This window comes from Corapipo altera, unplaced genomic scaffold (assembly GCF_003945725.1).
Source record: "Corapipo altera isolate COAL_440 unplaced genomic scaffold, ASM394572v1 45, whole genome shotgun sequence".
Taxonomy (NCBI): domain Eukaryota; kingdom Metazoa; phylum Chordata; class Aves; order Passeriformes; family Pipridae; genus Corapipo; species Corapipo altera.
Window position 1 is genome coordinate 25,548,447 of NW_020884877.1, and position 18,230 is coordinate 25,566,676.

General features: G+C 44.1%; 1 protein-coding gene across 1 annotated transcript in view; it reads right to left on the bottom strand.

The window, feature by feature from the left end:
- Positions 1–12,571, bottom strand: part of ESYT3 (extended synaptotagmin 3) — a 32,337-nt gene extending 19,766 nt beyond the window's left edge. The window contains exons 1-4 of the mRNA XM_027637130.1: positions 12,273–12,571; positions 6,401–6,442; positions 5,392–5,526; positions 4,848–4,924 (exon numbers count right to left, since the gene is read on the bottom strand). Coding sequence (XP_027492931.1) covers positions 4,848–4,924; positions 5,392–5,526; positions 6,401–6,442; positions 12,273–12,542 — 524 coding nt within the window. The 5' untranslated portion in view covers positions 12,543–12,571. The remainder of the gene's footprint in view (positions 1–4,847; positions 4,925–5,391; positions 5,527–6,400; positions 6,443–12,272) is intronic.
- Between the last annotated feature and the right edge of the window lie 5,659 nt (positions 12,572–18,230).

Below are 18,230 nucleotides of genomic sequence, written 5' to 3' on the forward strand. Positions count from 1 at the left end.
TTGTTAACTTCTACAATTTTGACATTATCTTTTAGCTCATTACACTGGGTGCTAATAGAGCATTGTTACAATAAAATTCTAAATGAGGAGCCAAAATGAGTCCCTCAATTTGCAGTAATTAATCCAAGAGGATTTAATTCAGCTATTGCCAGTGTCCAACACAACAAGTAAGAGCTGTGGTGTTTTAATTTACAGCGTTTATGCCTTTCCACACAGTCAAAAACTCTTCCTACCGAGTCCTAGATGTCTCTTTTCTCCAGTAACGCTCCAATAGCTGCCACCATGTTTTAGAGTCTATGTGTTGGAGAAGTCTTAAAAGAGCCTGAGTCTTTAATTATTCTTAAATCGGCCTCATACAGGCATCACCCCCACACCAGGGTGCTTAGTAGGAAGGATGCACTATTTTAATTAGTTTTATTCCTCATTTCCAGTCCCAGCTGTTTGTGCTTCTATCTGCTCCTCTGGTCAGTGTATCCTTGTTGAGCTCTCTGTTGTCCTCCCCCAGAGAGAGCACACCTGAGCCAAACTCAAGTCTTGACACTTAAAAATGTGTAGGGTCAAGGCCCTCCACCCTCCACAGGACCATGCTTTACCCACCTGTGAAGAGTGGAATACCCACCCATTTCTCCCCTAAATCTCCCCATGCTGCACAAGGTGATGCAGATATGCCTGAGCTGTGAATGAGCAGCTGCATGTATCTGTATCTCTTCTGTATTTGGGTGGAAAAGCTGGTCCTGGTGTTTATGATCCAATGGCAATCCACTGGCTGAAGGTAGGGTTGCTACAAGAGCACATACGAACAAGTCGAACTAACCTGGATATCTGTACATCCCTTTAGAAAAGGAAAGTGCAATAAGAGAACTGCTCATGGGCCACACCTTCTCATGGCCCCCCACGCTAAAATCCCCCTTTGGGCCAGCATTCTCAAGTGGTTTGTACTTGGGAGATGAACATGCAGTATTACACAAATAAGAGAGACAAGAAAATGTTACCAGGTAACACAGGGTATGAGAAAACACAGACCACCTCTACCTTTCCTCTTTCCCTATCCAGTCAGGCTCCTTTTCTGCTCAAGACTGACCTGTTTTCATAAAGCTTTTATTTTCCTATAAGAGCCTACAAACTTACTCAGCCCAAACTCCACTGAAGCTCAAAGTATTGTTGCACACTTCTTTTGACTTCTTTCTCCAGGCAGACTGTCTTTACAGCTTTGAAAACTTGCCAGTTAGAAGTCCAGAGAGAGTAAATTGCAATTAATACATTTTTATACATATTAATTATTACACTATTCTTCTATGACTTCTCATGTGCTGTAAATGCCACAGAAGAGGATGGAAAAGAAAATTCAGCACATTTTCAATGCAAAATGATTATAAGTAAAATCATATTAATGGAATAGGAAGAAACTGTATTTCAAGATATTTTCAGGAGGGCAGTAGTGCCTTCAAATACTTTGAAACTCCATGATTATATCCAATTATTATATGGCTGTGCAGCAGCTCAGACAACTGCAGAAAGTGAGAAGAAGAGCTAGCTGTAGGAAGTCAAGTGCTTGCACTTGCAAAATTCTCATTTTGGAAAATGCAGTTTTGAGAACATTTCTGGAATGCTCTGACATCAATTTATTTGGAGAACGTAACTGTCAGCTCCCTACGCTCAGGGGACACCAGATTTATGGTTTACATCTAGGGCAAATTGTTTGGAGATCCCAGAGTATTGCCAGTTTATTTTCAGCTGGGATCTCATATTTCAGATTTGGGGATTTCAAATCCCAGTCTGGCAGGGATCTCATATTTTATTTAGTCACTGCAAGAACTCTAATACTTTCTTATATGTACATGAAAGCTGTAGATCATGTATATTTGCGCTGGAAAACAGGTACATGTACAGAATACAGACACCAGGACATTCAAACAGTTAAATGACCAACTTTTGTACAAAAACCTGTGGGTAAGCAGTGGTTACCACAACATTCCTGTTCAGCCGTATAAGCTGTGACAAAATTTATATAACTTAATTTACACCAATTGAGTGTATCATCTCAGGGACCGAGAAAAAGTTTTTGAAAGAAATCTTGTAGCCTCCTTTCTTGCCTTTGCAAAAGATCTGTGTGCCTCACCTCTGTGTAACCATCTCTGAGCCTTGGTTTTCCTGCCAAAAACTCAAGTATAGTCCTTTCAAGTGGAACAGTCAAGACTGTAATAAGATGATCCTCTACATAACCATTCCTGCTGTACAACCATGTAAGCTGTTGTTAACAGATTTAATTAAAGCAGCATCTTGAGTTCTTTTGGTAACTCCACGCAATACCAGACCTACTACATCCCTGGCTCTGCTGACAGCTACTGCCCATACAAGTAAGGGACCTTCAAGTGCTATTTTTCACATTTCCCAAGCAAAGGGTTCAATTTGTGATATCACATTGCAAATTTAAAACAGAGGAAAGCAAGCTCCTCTTCTCATGGCACAGAACTGAACCCCAGCATTCAGCGCTGCATCAGGTTGTGAAAGTCAGAAGCACAGATTAAACAAAGCCCTTGATGACCCACATGTACAAGTGGCTATTAAAACTACACAAATGTTTCCATACCAACCACAAAGGAAGGCTAAGAAGGAAAGGTTTTTTCTAGTCATGTCCTTTTTCTGTGTTTTCCCCATGTTAAGTCAAAGACTCTGGGCTTCAGCAACTAGTTACCTCTTTGATAAAACTGGAGGAAAAAAAAAATCCCTCCTCCTGTACTGCTGTGAGACTGAAAGCAAACAGCATTTTCAGGGTATGCTGGGATTTCTGGATGCAAGACACTGCCTAACACAAAGGGTAACTCAGCACTGGAGTGAGGCAGAGCTGCTGCCAAGGCAGCTGGACACCAGGGTAACAGCACCCTGTGTGAAGTAGCTGCTCAGCCTTCCCTGCTGCAGCTGCCCTGATCAGTGCTGCATGCAGTGGTGACCCCGCAAAGGTCACACTCACATGGGTTCACCAGTGAGGGAACTCCCACAAATTACAGCTAGCAAGCACCAAGGCAAAGGAGTCATGTTTATAACATGCAGACACGTTAATCCTTTAATGTCCACTGCAACACAGCTATACTTCTCTGAAACCTAACCCCAGAGAGGGAGGTCACTGTGCTGCCAGCACTGCATAGTGTGCCACAGGGGGAACCAACAGCACATCACTCTCCTCCAGAGCTGTGATGCCAGAACACAGCTCTGTAGACAGATAGTCATTTAAACCTCACCACCACACAGTGACTGAGAGTGTGAAGGGCAGCAGCCTCACATTGGGGCAGCTCAACTCCATCTCCTCTAAGTAGCAGAAAAAAACCTGTTCCTTTGGTAATCTAGGAAAAGGCAGGTAAATAACACTACTGCTCATTGATTTGCTTCATGTTTCTGGAACTAACACACTACCTGCTGTGGACACTGCACAACACACAACTCAGCTTAGCTGCAGAAACTGATGTTGATGTATTAACACAAGTGAAGCTGGGGCCTTAACACAGCCCTGGAGAAGAGACCCCCATCAGAGAGACAAGGTAGACTGCACACTCCTGTGTGAATACAGAAAACATCTGGGTTATCAGACAACAGTTCAGGTCAGGCTATCCTCAGTATGAGGAACAGAAGGCCAGTCTGGAGATGCTGATGGGTCTGCCAAAGGGACAGGAATGTGGGGGTGGGGGAATCCCTCTGCAGAGGATTGTTAAAAAGACAGTGAAAATTATTATGTTGGAGAAGCAGCCTAGAGAAGCAGTTTAGCAGAGAACAGCAACGTTCTGCAGAGCCTAAAAGGCATCAGATCTCAGTCTCAACATGGAAAGCATGATTTGCCAAAGGCCCTAACAGTGACCTGGCTATTACAAAAAGTACTTTACTCCCAGCATTGAAGCACAACACCTGGCTGAAAATCAACCGTGTTTTACAGGGAGCGATGGTGCTCTGCCAGGGCTGGGGATGCTGCCATGCCACTGCCACATTAAGCAGCAGGCACAGTTCTGAGGACCTCTGTGCTGCTGCCAAAACACTCCATAATTTCACACTGTTTTTTCCTGGCACTACCACGAAAAGCCATTTAAAATTAGGCAGTTCAATCGCCCACTAAACTTAGAGAGCTACAGCAGCATTCATTTGGTAATTCTTCCCGTAATTCCATTCTCCAGGCTAAACCAGGAGAGAGTTTAGCTCTGCAATGGCTCTGATGTTAACAAAACACACAAACTCATTCAAAACAGCCTGGGAGGTATTAAATGTTTTATCTAATTTTGTTGTTGTTGCTGTTGATAGAGCTGGAGGCAGTTTTCTGCTCAGAGAACAGCTGTAATCAAAAAAGCAAATGTGTTGGGTGGCACATAGAACAAACGGTGAGTAAAACCAGAAGATTAAACCAGAGGAAGGAATTAAAAAATAAATAGTGCAAGTAGTTCTGGAAGAACTGGAGAGGCAGGACTAATGAGAAACCATAGTGGGCAAGACAGACCGAGCACCTCTGTACCTGAGAGCTTTCAGAACAGGCAACACAGTTCCAAAACTTGGGTTCTTACTGCCATCAATTGCAAAGCCAAGGGACACACTCTAACACCCATGACAGCAGTGATGGGCCAGAATAGGTAAACCTAGACCTGTGCAGGTGCTTTCTGACCGAGAGGCTGATGCACAGCCTTTCACTTCTGTAAGTATTGAGGACATCTAGCTGAGGGCAGACTATCTCATATCACTCTAGGCTGATATAAGATAAGGACCTCTTCATGCTGATCTTAGTGGACCACATATCCAGTCCAGCATGATACACAGGCGTGAAATGGGCAATGAGTTAAAAACCATCTACACAATCAATGATGCAATGTTACCATATCTGCAGGTCCAGGGTAACTTGTCTTCTACCAATTTCTTTGGTGTAGGCTTTTATTCCATTGATTCTAGGGCACTGAAATAAAGAGAAGATATGACATAGTTGTTCACTTTGATCAATTTGAGTACAGAAGCATTCTGTACTCAATTTATGTGACTTTGCAAAATGTCACATAAAGCATGAGTAAACCACATTATTTTTTTTCCCTTAAAGAGGGAACAGCCTTGGCAGTCCTCAAACACAGGGCTGGTTGCAAGTAGCCCATGCTGCAAGCCTTATGAAGCACTGAAAACTCCTGTTGCAAGGGTGTGACAGAAAGAAATATAGATATGGCCCTTTTTTTTGTATCTCCAGTCCTAGGATGCTGACACCATGGTGGAATAGAAGCGTGTCCCTCCTGTATGATCTCTCCTTCATGGTGAAGATGCTCAAGTCAACACGAGGAGGGAACAAAGCTATTAAAGGTCTGAACATCAGACTCCCCTTGCACCTGAACCTTTCAGAAAAGAGTGAACCACAAACATTAAAAGGACTCACACTACCTTCTCACCAAAGTGGATCTTGGTAAACGTGCATGTTTTCAGATGTACATTCTTTGCTCTGATTTTCGGTTCAAGAACTTCTTTAAATGTTTTTTCCATGATTGTTCCAAAGTATGGCCAAGCCTGGACAAGGACCTAGAGAACAGCAAAAGCAGAAACACACTAAAGATTCCTTACATAAGATACCTTCTGTTGAGAAACAGACACACCCATTACAGAACACCTGGCTATTAATATCAGTCCTTTTAAAATACCAAGTCACATTTGTGCACTTACATCATCCTTATGGAAGGATCCATCCCAGTTCCTCAGAATAGGAATTTGTTTCAGGAACTGAATGGTGAGTTATCAGCACCATACAGTCTATGGACTGCTTCTAACCATAGGAGTCAACAAGGCTCAGGATTAAGTCTCTAGAGCACAACAATCCCTAATTACTCTAAAGTGTCCCAGAGTTCCCTGGAGTTGGGTTTATTGAGAGAGGAGTGAGATGAGCTTTTACATAAAAAATAAAGTTTGTTAAAAAAAAATAAATAAAAAAGGTAGTCACTGGCTTCTAATTTTCAAGTTTGGTTGTTTTGCTTTGAATTCCACCAAGTTTTCAGTTCCAGTGAGAGGCTAACTACACCTGCTGATGGGAGCATATGCCTTAGAGCTCTCCTCTGGTAGGAGGAGATATCAATACTTTTACTAAATTAATAATACATACACACATATGTATATATACATCTATATACACACACACATTCACACACTTGCTTTCATTTTTTAATCTCAGAATGAAGTGTTGTCAAATTCATCAAACCCATATCAACCAGGCTCACACTGGCTCTCACCAAAACCTCAGTGGCAACTCTACAGTTAAGTGGCTCCATATTTCAGTGCAGACACTGATGGGATTGAGCTGTATGGTAGTGAATTGACAACTTTCTCAGACTTGTCCCACAGAGTTTGCACTGGGATGCAGCTCAAAGCAGGTGGCCTCAAACTGGAGTTCAGAGCTCCTCACCTTGTTCAGCCACTCCACTCGTTCAACATCAGGGAAGTGAACCTGGATGCAAAGAAGAATAAAGTGAGTGCCACATGCCATCTGTTTGGGCACACTGCAACATGTGCAAAAGATACCATGCAGCATGGAACAAGCTTTAAAGTAAGCTGAGATCCCTCTGCCTTCATACATACATCCTTTATAATTTACCACCTCCTTGAAAAACCATAGAAGATAAACAGTTAAGAATAGTAAAAGGCCAAAGGACCCACGTGCACTGATGTACCAGTATGCCTCTGGGCACACTTATATGATTAATGCAAGTGTCACATCCTGTTCGTGATGTCAAGTAACATTAGATTTCTCATCCTTCTCTTTGTCATGCCTTAGGAAGCCACAAGAACTTGCTTTCAAGATCACGAGCTGTGTCAGACCTGTTTCCTGTACTCACTCACCTCAACCAGGACACTGCACTTTGGAAAACAAGAACCTGTTTAGGAAACTCAGTTTATTGGTTGTGGCAGCATTTCTCCACTAACACACTGCCAATGGCTTCAGGGAAAAGAAGCATTGTAAGAGTTCAAGCCTGTTAGCATGCACTATCATTTGTAACAGTCTGGTGTTTTCACCTCTCAGAGCTTTTTGAGATACTAAGGACAAATTACAATGAAGTAGTCACTTATGCATCAAGTTTCCAAGTTAGACACATCAAATGCCAACAAGAAGTGTATATGTCCATTACAAAAATGGACTTGCTTCATCACCATCAGGACAACTGGATATGAGGCCACTCTCAAGTAACTAACTGATCTCTCAGACCTCACCGGGAAGCCACTGAGTGAAGAGCTGCAATCACCTTACTACAATCACACATTAAAGTCTTATGGATGTGGTATTTGCAGCCAGCATCACACGCTGGTAGCAGGTTATTGCAAAAGGGAAGGACAGTGCAGCAGCTTCTCAGAATGGACATTTCTGCTCCACAAGAGCACCTGAACACAAAGAGAATGTGACTATCATCTAGCCTGATAAAAGTAATTGGGTAGGACAATAACTCCTCTTACAGGAGTTGTGAATTACACTCCTCAGGCAAAGGCTTGCTGTTGAATTCAGCAGCTTTCAGAGAAGTGCTCAGAGATGTTCAGATGGAATGGACAGAAGCCTGTCTTTTAGTACAGCTTCATGTATGATTTAAGAGCCTATTTGCCTTGCTCAAATAATGCTGCAAATTATCTCCAATTATTACATTAAAAAAACCAAAGTAATATTACCATATTCTTTAAAAGCATTTTCTTTTGATGCTCTAAATAGCAACTTTTCCATTAAATAAGACAATGCAAGTTCACTGAAATGTCAGCCTACCCAGCTCTATTTGTATGATAAAGAGAGAACACAGCACCAGAAGGGGCAATCAACACTGATAAACTGCTGCTGACATTTTACAGTGAGGCAGATCATGTGAATCAGGGGACCTCCACTTCACCTGCTAGCCTTTCATCTTTCACCAGAAGATCTTCCACTGGGGCACATAAATCCTGAGTAGGCTGAAGGCAGCTGATCCCCAGTTCCAATTCAACTACCAAGTGCCAAGGTCCTGCAGGGTTTGTGCCACAGCTCTGGATCAGCCACAGGCAGGATAGAATAGGGATGGAAATAGCATGGTGAGCTTGTTCTTCAAAACACCTTACAGTGAGGAGAAGGGTGCGACCCAAAAGGAAGGACAGACCAGGACTCAGGACAACAGTTAGGCTGCCACATCCCTATGAGACAGTCACAGCCGGGGGATAAATGCAGCACGTTATAAACCACCAAAGTTGTCCGGGATTATTTGCTAGAGCCAAAGCTCCTAGAGATAAAACTGCCAGAGGTGAACAAGAAGCAAGCTGCTGGCTAAAGAGAGCTGGAACAGCACAAAGGAGCAACAGGGAAAAGGCAAAAACCATGAGAAGGAGGCAATAGGTAGACCCACCCTAAGAAAAAGCAAAATTGAATTCACTCTTTGAGCCACAGACGCCCAAACCAGACAGCCCACAGCAAACTCCCAAAGCAACCGCAATGAATCCCACAGCACTGTGTCACACCTCAGATTGCTGTGACAGCATTAGCAGCCATTTGTGGTACATTTCCATCCCATCTGACATATCTGCAGCCCAGCTCCCACCCAGACACTCAGTGCCTCAGTTTCCTCTGAGAGATGGAAGGAATGGCACTACTGTAGCTCAAAGCTTGGCACCAAAGACCACCAGGAGCTCCTGGGCTCACACAACAGGGCTTGCAGAGGTGAACACCACAGAAACAAGCTGACTAAATGTCTCTGGTGAAAACCAGCTTTCTACCCATTATGAAAGGCCACCAATTTCACTGGGTTTCCAATACCAAAGTTCAGGTCCACTCCATGGGAAGAACTAAATGAGCAGTTCTGCAGAGGAAGCAGAGCTTGGTATCCACTTGTTGCATCTAGATTATCCACTGTGTAGTAAGACATAAGCTCTGAGTAAATCCTTTCCTACCCACAGGGTATCCCCATAATGTGTACCTCCTGCTAGCAAGCATGTCATGTGCCTAGTTCAGCCCAGTGACACCACCAAGCTCTCTTCTTGATCCAACCATTCATTCCAAGAACTTACTCTGTCATAATATGTTCTAATAAAACCATGCTCAGATCCATATTTTTGAACCACGTGCTCTGGATTTCAGACTCCCTTCTGCCCCTTTTTAGTGGTGAGAGCCCCGTCCCTCGAGTTTGTCATCAGTACAGGTAAGAGAAGCCCAAAACACTTCCTCCTAAGCCCAGACACCAGGAGCTGCCAAAGTTAATACTAACACAGAATAAGATTTAATCCTGTAGCCTTGGGCAAGTCACACTATCAAAATCAGTTTTACCCACCTACAAAAGCAGGCATGCTTCTTGCCAAAGTTTAAGGAATGCTGCAAAAATTACTTAGCATTTGAAATGAGCTTTGAAGATCAAAAACACAAGGTAAGGGGCAATTACTAGCAAGTAAAGAAAATGTGTAAATTTCTGCATGGCTCCACCTTGCCCTGAAGCAGAACACACCAAGGATCACAGCAGTAACAAAAGCCATGTCTGACACAACAGTGCCATTCTGGTCAAATACAACACAGGAATCTACCCATCAGAGTTTGTATTTGTTTTTTGCTTGTTTGTTTGTTTTGGTTTGGGTTTTGTTGGGCTTTTTTTGGCACTTTGTTTGGTTTTTTTAAGGGACAGGGGCAAAAAGGAAAAAAGTCTAAACAAGCCTTTTACATGAAAAAGGAATTAAAAGGAACAGTTCTGTACCCAGAAGTATTTCTCCTGGTAAAAGGAGCTTAACATCAGCAAGGAACCCAGCATACTTGGGTCCTCTCATGTGCACCTGCCAACAGCAACGTGGAGAAGCCACCACCACTCCAAGGAGCTGGAAAGAAGGTGGAAGCTCAAACCTCTGCTCTGGGCACTGCCTGCTTTTACAGAAGTAATGCTAAAGGCTGAACAAGCTGAAGTCAGAAAGTCTCACTGCTCCAAGACACGAATCTCACCCTGCTTGCCATGAGCAGATTTCCAGCCTGGTTTCCTAAGGAAGCACTGCCTGCCCACATACACTGTCTAGCACAGAAATGCCTTCTCTTCCAAACTCACTGGCTGGTTTCAGCCAAGAAACTGGTGCTGCAAAATAACCCTGAAAATTCCCCTAAACAGATGGTTGAGTAGATTAGGGAAACCCTCCCAGCATGGCCCCTGAAGGAAAGGCTGTGATATGAAAATCTCCTAACAACTGATACCAGGACTGAGCGGAACTCAAGTCATGTGTGAAGAAGCCCTGCACTGCTCTTAGGGAGAACAGTTTTGAACCAACAGCATAACCAATGATTGGTCTTAACTCTTCAGTGGATGGATCCCCCTCATTTTACTACAGAGCACATGAAGAGACAAAGATTTACAAATCTCAAGACGCTACCATTGCTTCTCATCTCCAGAACCTTTCCTAGGATTACAACACTGCAAATCCAACCCATGCTCCCCTTAGCCTGAATTGTATTTCTACTCCCACCTCTGCATGACAGGAGAGAAGAATGCAAGGGACATTTTTAGAGCTCTCTCAATAAAGGCTCATGAACACTGAAAGGCAAAAACAAAAGATAAAAAAGACAACATCACAGAGAATAAACTGAATAGACATCAGGTGAGAATCAGCCTCCAAGATCAGCACAGGGGAGAAGTAGAAGATCAGCAGAGGAAGGAGAGAGAAGGAGAATTAAACAGAGGAGTTAAAAATGCATTGAGCACAAGCATGGTGTGGAAGCAAACACCAACTGATGAAGTTATCAAGACAGAAATGGAGGAGAAGTGACAACATGGATGAAAGATAAAACTAAAAGCACGGGTGCAGCTCCTTAATTCTTTGGTCCTACATCCTATCCTTCCTTCTGGCAGCCAGCTCCAAGAATTCTTAAGTCAGGTATCAGACCTCTGAAAAGAGTGTCACTCTGTCTTCTCTGTGAGCATGCGCTGGGCAGTGGGAGACAGAGGCGAGATACTCCTTAAACCCTTCTGCCTCCTGAAGGAGGCTGAACAGTCCCAGCCCCTCCTCACACCAGGTGCTGCAGCCTCTGACCATCTTGGCGGGCTTTGCTGGAGTTTCCCCAAATCTTTTTCCAAGCCTCTCCTGTGCTTGGGGCACGCAGTGCTCTCTGTGCATCCTTGTGAAGGCCGAGTACAGGGCAATCAGTAATCCTTTCCATCAGCTGCCTCCTCCCACACTGATGAAGCCTGACACTTTCAACCACGAAACCTAGTAGAACTTTTTGAGTTTGTGTGCACTGGGGGGTGAGTGACAGTGACTAAGAGACTCAATTTCTGGTTACCACGATCCAGGGCAGATGAGGATAAAACACAGTATCAGGACAAGAGCTGACACCACCACACTCATTAATGCTGCGAGTTGTTTTAAACGCTCTGTCAATACAAATAAGCAGAAACCTCATTCAGAGAGGCTTCTGTGCCGGGCGGGAGGGAACATGTGCAGGGAGCTGCACCAGCTCTGCCAGGAGACCCTGGCTTCCCTCCCCAGAACTGCCAGCTGCCTTCGTTTCCCAAAGAACTAAGGACAGCCAAGTGCTGTAGGCTACATAAAAGTTTGCTGACTATAAATGTCTCCGTGCAACACTCCTTACAAATAGAGCTCTTTGATATTCTCTTTTTTACAAGAAAAGCATTTCCCTACCAGTCCCTGGCAGGGAATTTTTAAATGCTCAGCAAATGATGATGAAGAAAAAAAACCCCAAACACCTCACCATACTTTTCATTAGCCAACCACGGCTACCCAACAAATAACCAAAGACGTGGAATAAAATGTGAAGGCAGATTTTCTAGTTTCTTCACTTTAAAACCTAGAGTGGCTGGAAACAAATGCGAACAACAAACAGGGGTAGGCTTTCCACACCATCCATAGATAGCTCTTTAAAGACAAATATTTGGCTTTTAGCAGGCAGAGAATGTTATGTTTACATATTTTTGTTTGTTTTTAAATGTGACTAAAGAGGAGAAAAATTGCTGGATGAGAAAGTCTGAAATAAGTATCCTCACAGCAAAATACCTGCAATGCAACAGCACGTATCTGAAAGGAGGTTTCTCCGGCGATACAGCAGTCTGCTTTACAAATCCCCTTACTGCACATCTCCTCGGCTAAGACAACTTCCAGTTTAATCCTCGCTTTACTGAGCAAGACTTCAGAATCAGAGACGCTACTGCTCGGCCCGTGGCATCACTGCCACTCCTTCGGCTGCTCGCTACGGGACACCCCGCTCTCTGCCCTAGCACCGCCGTCGCCGGGACCCGCAGCATCCCCGCTGCCGGGGGGATGCCAGGCAGCACCCTCCGGTCCCCACTCACCCAGGCCGGCAGGTGCCGGGCTGCCAGGCCCCGGCACACCGCCTCCCGCTCGTCCTCCAGCAGCGCGAAGGCGGCGGCCAGGCGGTCGCGCTTCCCCCGCCGGTTGTGTCCCCAGCAGAGCCACAGCGCCAGCGCCAGCAGCACCCAGCTGCCGCTCAGCCCCAGGTACCCCGCCAGGTACACGGGGCCGAGCCACAGCAGCGCCCGCGCCGCGTTGGAGAGCAGCAGGCGCGGCAGCGCGGCGGGGCGGGGGGCGGCCGGGGGGTGCATGGCGAGAGCCGAGCCCCCGACACCGCGGGCTCGCCCCTGCCGAGTGCGCCCGCCCTGCGCCGCCGCCGCGGCTCCGCCGCCCGCCGGGGACACCGCCCGGCCCGGCCCCGCCGCCGCCCCGCCCTCCCGGCCAGCCCCGCTCCCCGGGCAGTACAGCCCCGCAGTGGCCGCTCGCTGCTGGTGTGGAAGCACATGGGGCAGGCACGACCTGTCGGTTCTGGATGCTTGCTGCTTTCCTCCTTCTTTTGCACCTTCTTCTCGTCCTCTTTTGATTTTGATGGGGATGTTGTGGGGTTCAAGTTCTGAAATACTGATAATCGTAGAATCATTGAATCATAGAGTCACCAGGTTGGAAGAGACCTTTAAGATCATCAAGTCCAATCGTCAACCCAGCACTATCACTGTAACCCCTAAACCACTAAACAACATCACCCAGCACCAGATCCAGATGCCTCTTGAACACCTCTGGGGATGGTGACTCCACCACCTTCCTGGGCAACCTATTCCAATGCCTGACCACCCTAACAGTGAAAAAAAAACTTCTAATATTTAATCTGAATCTCCCCTGCCTCACCTTGAGGCCACTTGCTCTGATCCTTTCACTGCTGGCACAGTAGAAGAGATCAGCCCCCACCTCACCATGACTTCCTTTCACGTAGTTGTAGAGAGTGATGAGGTCTCTCCTGAGCCTCTTCTTCTCAACACTAAACAAACCCAGCTCTCTCAGCCATTTCTCATATTATATGTTTTCTAGGGAACCATAGGACACCTTTTGAGATGCTTTTCCCCACAGCAATATTAATTCAATACATTTCCATTCGTGCCTTAACAGACAGGCTGTAACTGTACAGTTCTACACTGTGTTTTCCACTGCAGTTTTCTCTGGATCAGGCAAATGCCACTCTTTGTTCAATGGATAAGTCTGGAACATCAGTGAATGATGCCAGCTTTTATTGTAACCCCTTTTTGATAATGGCTGCACAAGATAATGAATGATGAACCAGATAAAAACCTCCAAGAAAAGGAAGTTGACCATGTCGGGGAGAACTAGGTTTGGCCTCTGCTTTGCTGTGGAATTAGTATTTAATTATAAGTCAGTCAATAAATCAAACAACACCACAAGTGATCCTCATTTGTATGTTAATCATTGTGCATGACTGATCAGGGATAGAAATCAGGCATCTGAAAACTCAGATGCCTCACATCAGATGAACTCATGCATGAGACATCTATTAAGAGGCACTTTTGGAAACAACCCTCCTAATCTTTCCCTACTGTCAAATGAGGATGAATATGCTCTTCTTCCTGGGGATGTTGCAAAGATATATCATTATAAAACACACTTAAGGAAGTATTTCTTTATAGTGGGCAGTAAACCTTTAGAACTTGGAGGAGGCTGCAAGGCAGATGGTATCAGCAGGTCCAAAAAAGGGTTAGGTAAATTCTCCAGGAAAAGGCCCATAAATGTACTCTCTAACATCATGGACACAACAGCTGTGGAGGCTGGGGAAGGCTGAGGAGAAAGGAGTGCAGAAAATGTCTGGGCTCATACTCTCTCCAAACAGCAACTCCTATCACCACTAGTAGCAAGTGGAGCAGAGGGCACACCCCAGAGGGCATTTCTGTTTGTAAAGCTGTGAAAATAAAGTCCAGAAACCGATGGATCTAGCAGCTGAACGAGTACTGCCCTCTTGATACGATACATTAAAAACCACATAGTAGTTGCTTTGCACAGTTACATGTATCAGGAGATAGGTTTACATGTAGAAACACACCTGCTTTTGTTCTAACTGTGACCAAAGGCTGAGGCTGACTTGTTATTTATTTTCCCCACTGTCACTTAAAGCTTTGTAAAACATTTTCAGTATATCATTTCAGCCACGGGGTGAAACTTCACATGGATAAACTCAGCCCTAAAGTCTGACCTTCCATAAAAAACAGAAGCTTCTGAGAAAAAGGGAGGCTCTTTCAGTAATATGAAGACTTAGAAGGTTGCTTTTTCTACCAGGAGAAAATGTAATAAAATGTAAATACAGTGTTTTCCTCCTTCACATTATTACTGTTTCTGACTTCGAGGTATTTAGCTCAAATTCAGAGTCATGCAGTTTAGAAGCGTCAACAAGTGGCAAGTATTTAGCAGGAAAAACACTGGAGCTGCAGTGAAATACGCACTGGCTAATTTAATGAATAAACTATTTGATCTGTTTTCGAATAAATACTGTGCTCATGAGAACAAGATAAATCAATAACCTTGGAGACCACTGTTAACTCTGTTTATGATGGATTGTAGTTACCCTTTAAAGAATAACTCTTTCCTCCAATTTTCTGAAGAGTCAGAGGAAATACTGAATCAAGAGGACAACTTAAGACGTATCAATTTCCTACTGGGGAAAGTATAATCTTGACTGCAGCAGGCTGCTTCCAAGCACCAGATATCTGAGCCATTGGAAGCCAACCTGATTTTCAATTACAGGGAAATTCCACAACCTGTTTCTCCCAATGTACATAGGATGGTCACTAAGGTAATGACCCAAGACTATTGTTCTGTCCTGTGACAATCTTCACCCCTTATTTAACTTGACTAGACATCACCATTGTGCTTATTAACACTACCATAAAAGCATATGTTGTAGCTGATTATGACATAGATATTTTACAGAAAGTGCAGAGCTTTGAAAAATGTATTAGTACTAAATTTACTGTCTCTCAAGCTGGCCATGGTAACTAAGGCAACGCATTTTAAAGGTGGGGAGTTATGAAAAACTGCCAACGCTTTTCTTTTGACTATAAAGAACATACAAAGGAATTAATCTGAAATATCAAATGAAGTGCACACCAACAACCTATCAAAGGGTTTACTGAAGATGACTTTCTAACTTAAATTTCTTGTGGCTTCAGGGTTTCTGAACGCTGTGAAATTCCCTCTTAAATGTTAGCAAATGTTGGAGGTGCACCATGTCTTTTCTCTGTGCATCCACAGCAAAATATAAAACACCCATGTAAGGATAAAACCTTACTTCTTGTGTTAACAGACTGACATCTGTATCAAGACCCGATTAAAGATGTTACCCCTTTTGGCATTCACTTGACAAAACATTATTGTTTAGTTTCCTCTGGGTTCCTACTCTCCATCCATGCACTGTTCACCTTGTCAAGCAAAGCCAACTCCAGACTCTGCCTATCATAGGGCAAAAGCCTTGTATCTACCCCTGCTGTCTGTGTTCAAACAAGTCTGGAGTGCATTTCTCCAGGGAAATCTGTGGCTCCCTCATTCTGACTGGTTCTGTCCCAAAATGAAGTATGAGCTGGGCAGCTCAAGTGAGCCTGGGTTACATTGTTCAGCCAGGGATATTACTCTGGGTGAAGATTTGTAATTTGGTCATAAAAATAATTATGTATGTATGTCCTGTTTGGGGAATTATCCCATTGGCATAAAAATACGAATCTAGGACTGTTATCATCTATAAACCTGGTCTGGACTGGTAAAAGTAATGGATTTCTTCTCATGTGAAAAATAATCACATGCAGAAGACTGAAAAACCAGGGCTTTAGCTGGGAATATATGCAAAGCCAGGCTGGCAGTACATGATCCTTTCTTTTAAGGGCTCTGCTCCACTGAGCTCACTCCCCCATACTGTGCCTCGTGCCTGCCTGGCTCATGGCTCCTCACTGCTTTTGTACAACAGGCAGTAGACAGGCACTGAAGAGCTGACAATGTAACAAAACCAGTATCAGCAATTTATTTCATCTACTTGTTCTTCTACAGCAGGGCCAGTAAAGTGAAGGCAGGGCAGGAGGATGCAGAGTATCCACCAAAGGAGGTAAAAGGGTGGTGTGGCCCAGAGTCCCTTGGCCATCCTTGCCCTCCCTGCCAGCAGATCCCACTCTGCTCTGGCACTGTGGGTGGCAGTGGACAGCTGGGTTAGCAGAGCACTGACAAAAACTGTGTCTTGTGTACACACAAGTTATGTAACTGCACAGGTGAGGCACAAGAATGTGAAAGAACACGAAGCACAGTCAGTGATGACAACAGGGAGAGGGAAAAAAATAAACTTCCCTTACAGTGAGGAACGTGTTTTCCAGTGCCTCCAGAGATGGCCTGTGAGTTGGAGCTGTCACTTCCCTGGCTCTGGGCATGACTCAGATTTTCAGGCAAGACACACCAGCACACCTTGGTGTCATTCTGGAGCCTGCACTGGCCATGGGCAGCTGGTGCCACCTGCTGAACATTATAACATGTATAATCTGGATTGAGGAGAAATAAATTCCCACCAGAAAAGTCAAATCTTGCTGAAATTAGACTGTATTTCACATATAACAGAACCAGCAGAGAGCTGCAATGAGCAAGAGAAACTTTGGTTTATTTTTTAAAGTCTTTGCCCAGTACAACTTCTATTATTGTATTACATACTTTGAGCTCAGAAGCAAAGCCTGTTAATCTGTTTGTTTTAAATTTTGCCATTGTTATAACATAAATTTATTCCATCTTTGAACAATTGTATCTGCAACAGGATTTGTGAGCACAAGGTTCTATGTCTTCAGTCTAAAAATAGCAAAACACATTTCTTGAAGGATAAAATATTTTATAGATTTTGTATGTCAGTTAGTGAAAGGCAAGCAAGAAAACCCTGGGAAAAAATTCTTTCCCCATCCTTTTAAATCCTTTTTGATTCTGCTGAGTGAAAGAGCTTGCTGGTACAGGCTACTGACACACTAGGCTATAAAAATTGCCTTTCAAGTGCATGATGATCTTCCAGAACAAACTTATTAATAATTTATGGCTTAGTCTCTAATCTGTGCAACTTACATCTTGGCATGTTTTAAATGCTTAAAGGACTTGACTGATCTTACAGAAACATCTTCTTAAGGAATTTGAGTGCTCAGCCTTTGTGAGACACATTAGAAGTGTCAAGCAGTGAGAAAGATAATTCATGAAGTACAGAACTGCTGTCCCAGATGGTATCTCTTCATCAGGAAGGACAAACTTTCTTGGTTTTGCTTCTTGGAGGCCTGTATCTTGTTTAGCTGGCACTTTCTGTTTGAAGTGTCACAAAACAAAGGGGTTTCTTGAGAAACTGGACCTTATCACTCTCTACAACTACCTGAAAGGAGGCTGTAGTGAGGTGGGCGTTTGTTTTTTGTAACAAGTGACAGGATGAGAGGAAATGGCCACAAGTTGCACCAGGGAAGCTTTAAATTGGATATTAGGAACATTTTCTTCACTGGAAGGGTTGTCAAGCACCAGAACAGGCTGCCCAGGGAAGTGGATGAGTCACTATGATGTTGTTTAAAAGATGTGTAGATGTGGCACTTGGGGACATGGCTAGTGATGGACTGGGCAGCGTTGGGTTACTGATGGGACTTGATGATCTTAGAGGTCCTTTCCAATCTAAATGATTCTATGATTCTATTCTGTACCTAATAACACCATTCCTATGCCCCTAGTGTTTTCTACACCCAGGTTTTGAAGACGCAATGGATACAACATCTGCTACCTTCCCCTGAATGAAAGGAGAGAGGTAAAACCTGACACTTTCTGCTCCTTTCCATCCACTGCAGGGTTCAACCATAACAGCACCTTTAATGAAGTCCATTTAAAGTGCAGATTTACCAGAGGACTCTCCGTGTCTGTGTTCAGTGCTTGACATGGCATGTGACACAGATCAGCTTCAGATCTATGGAGTAACA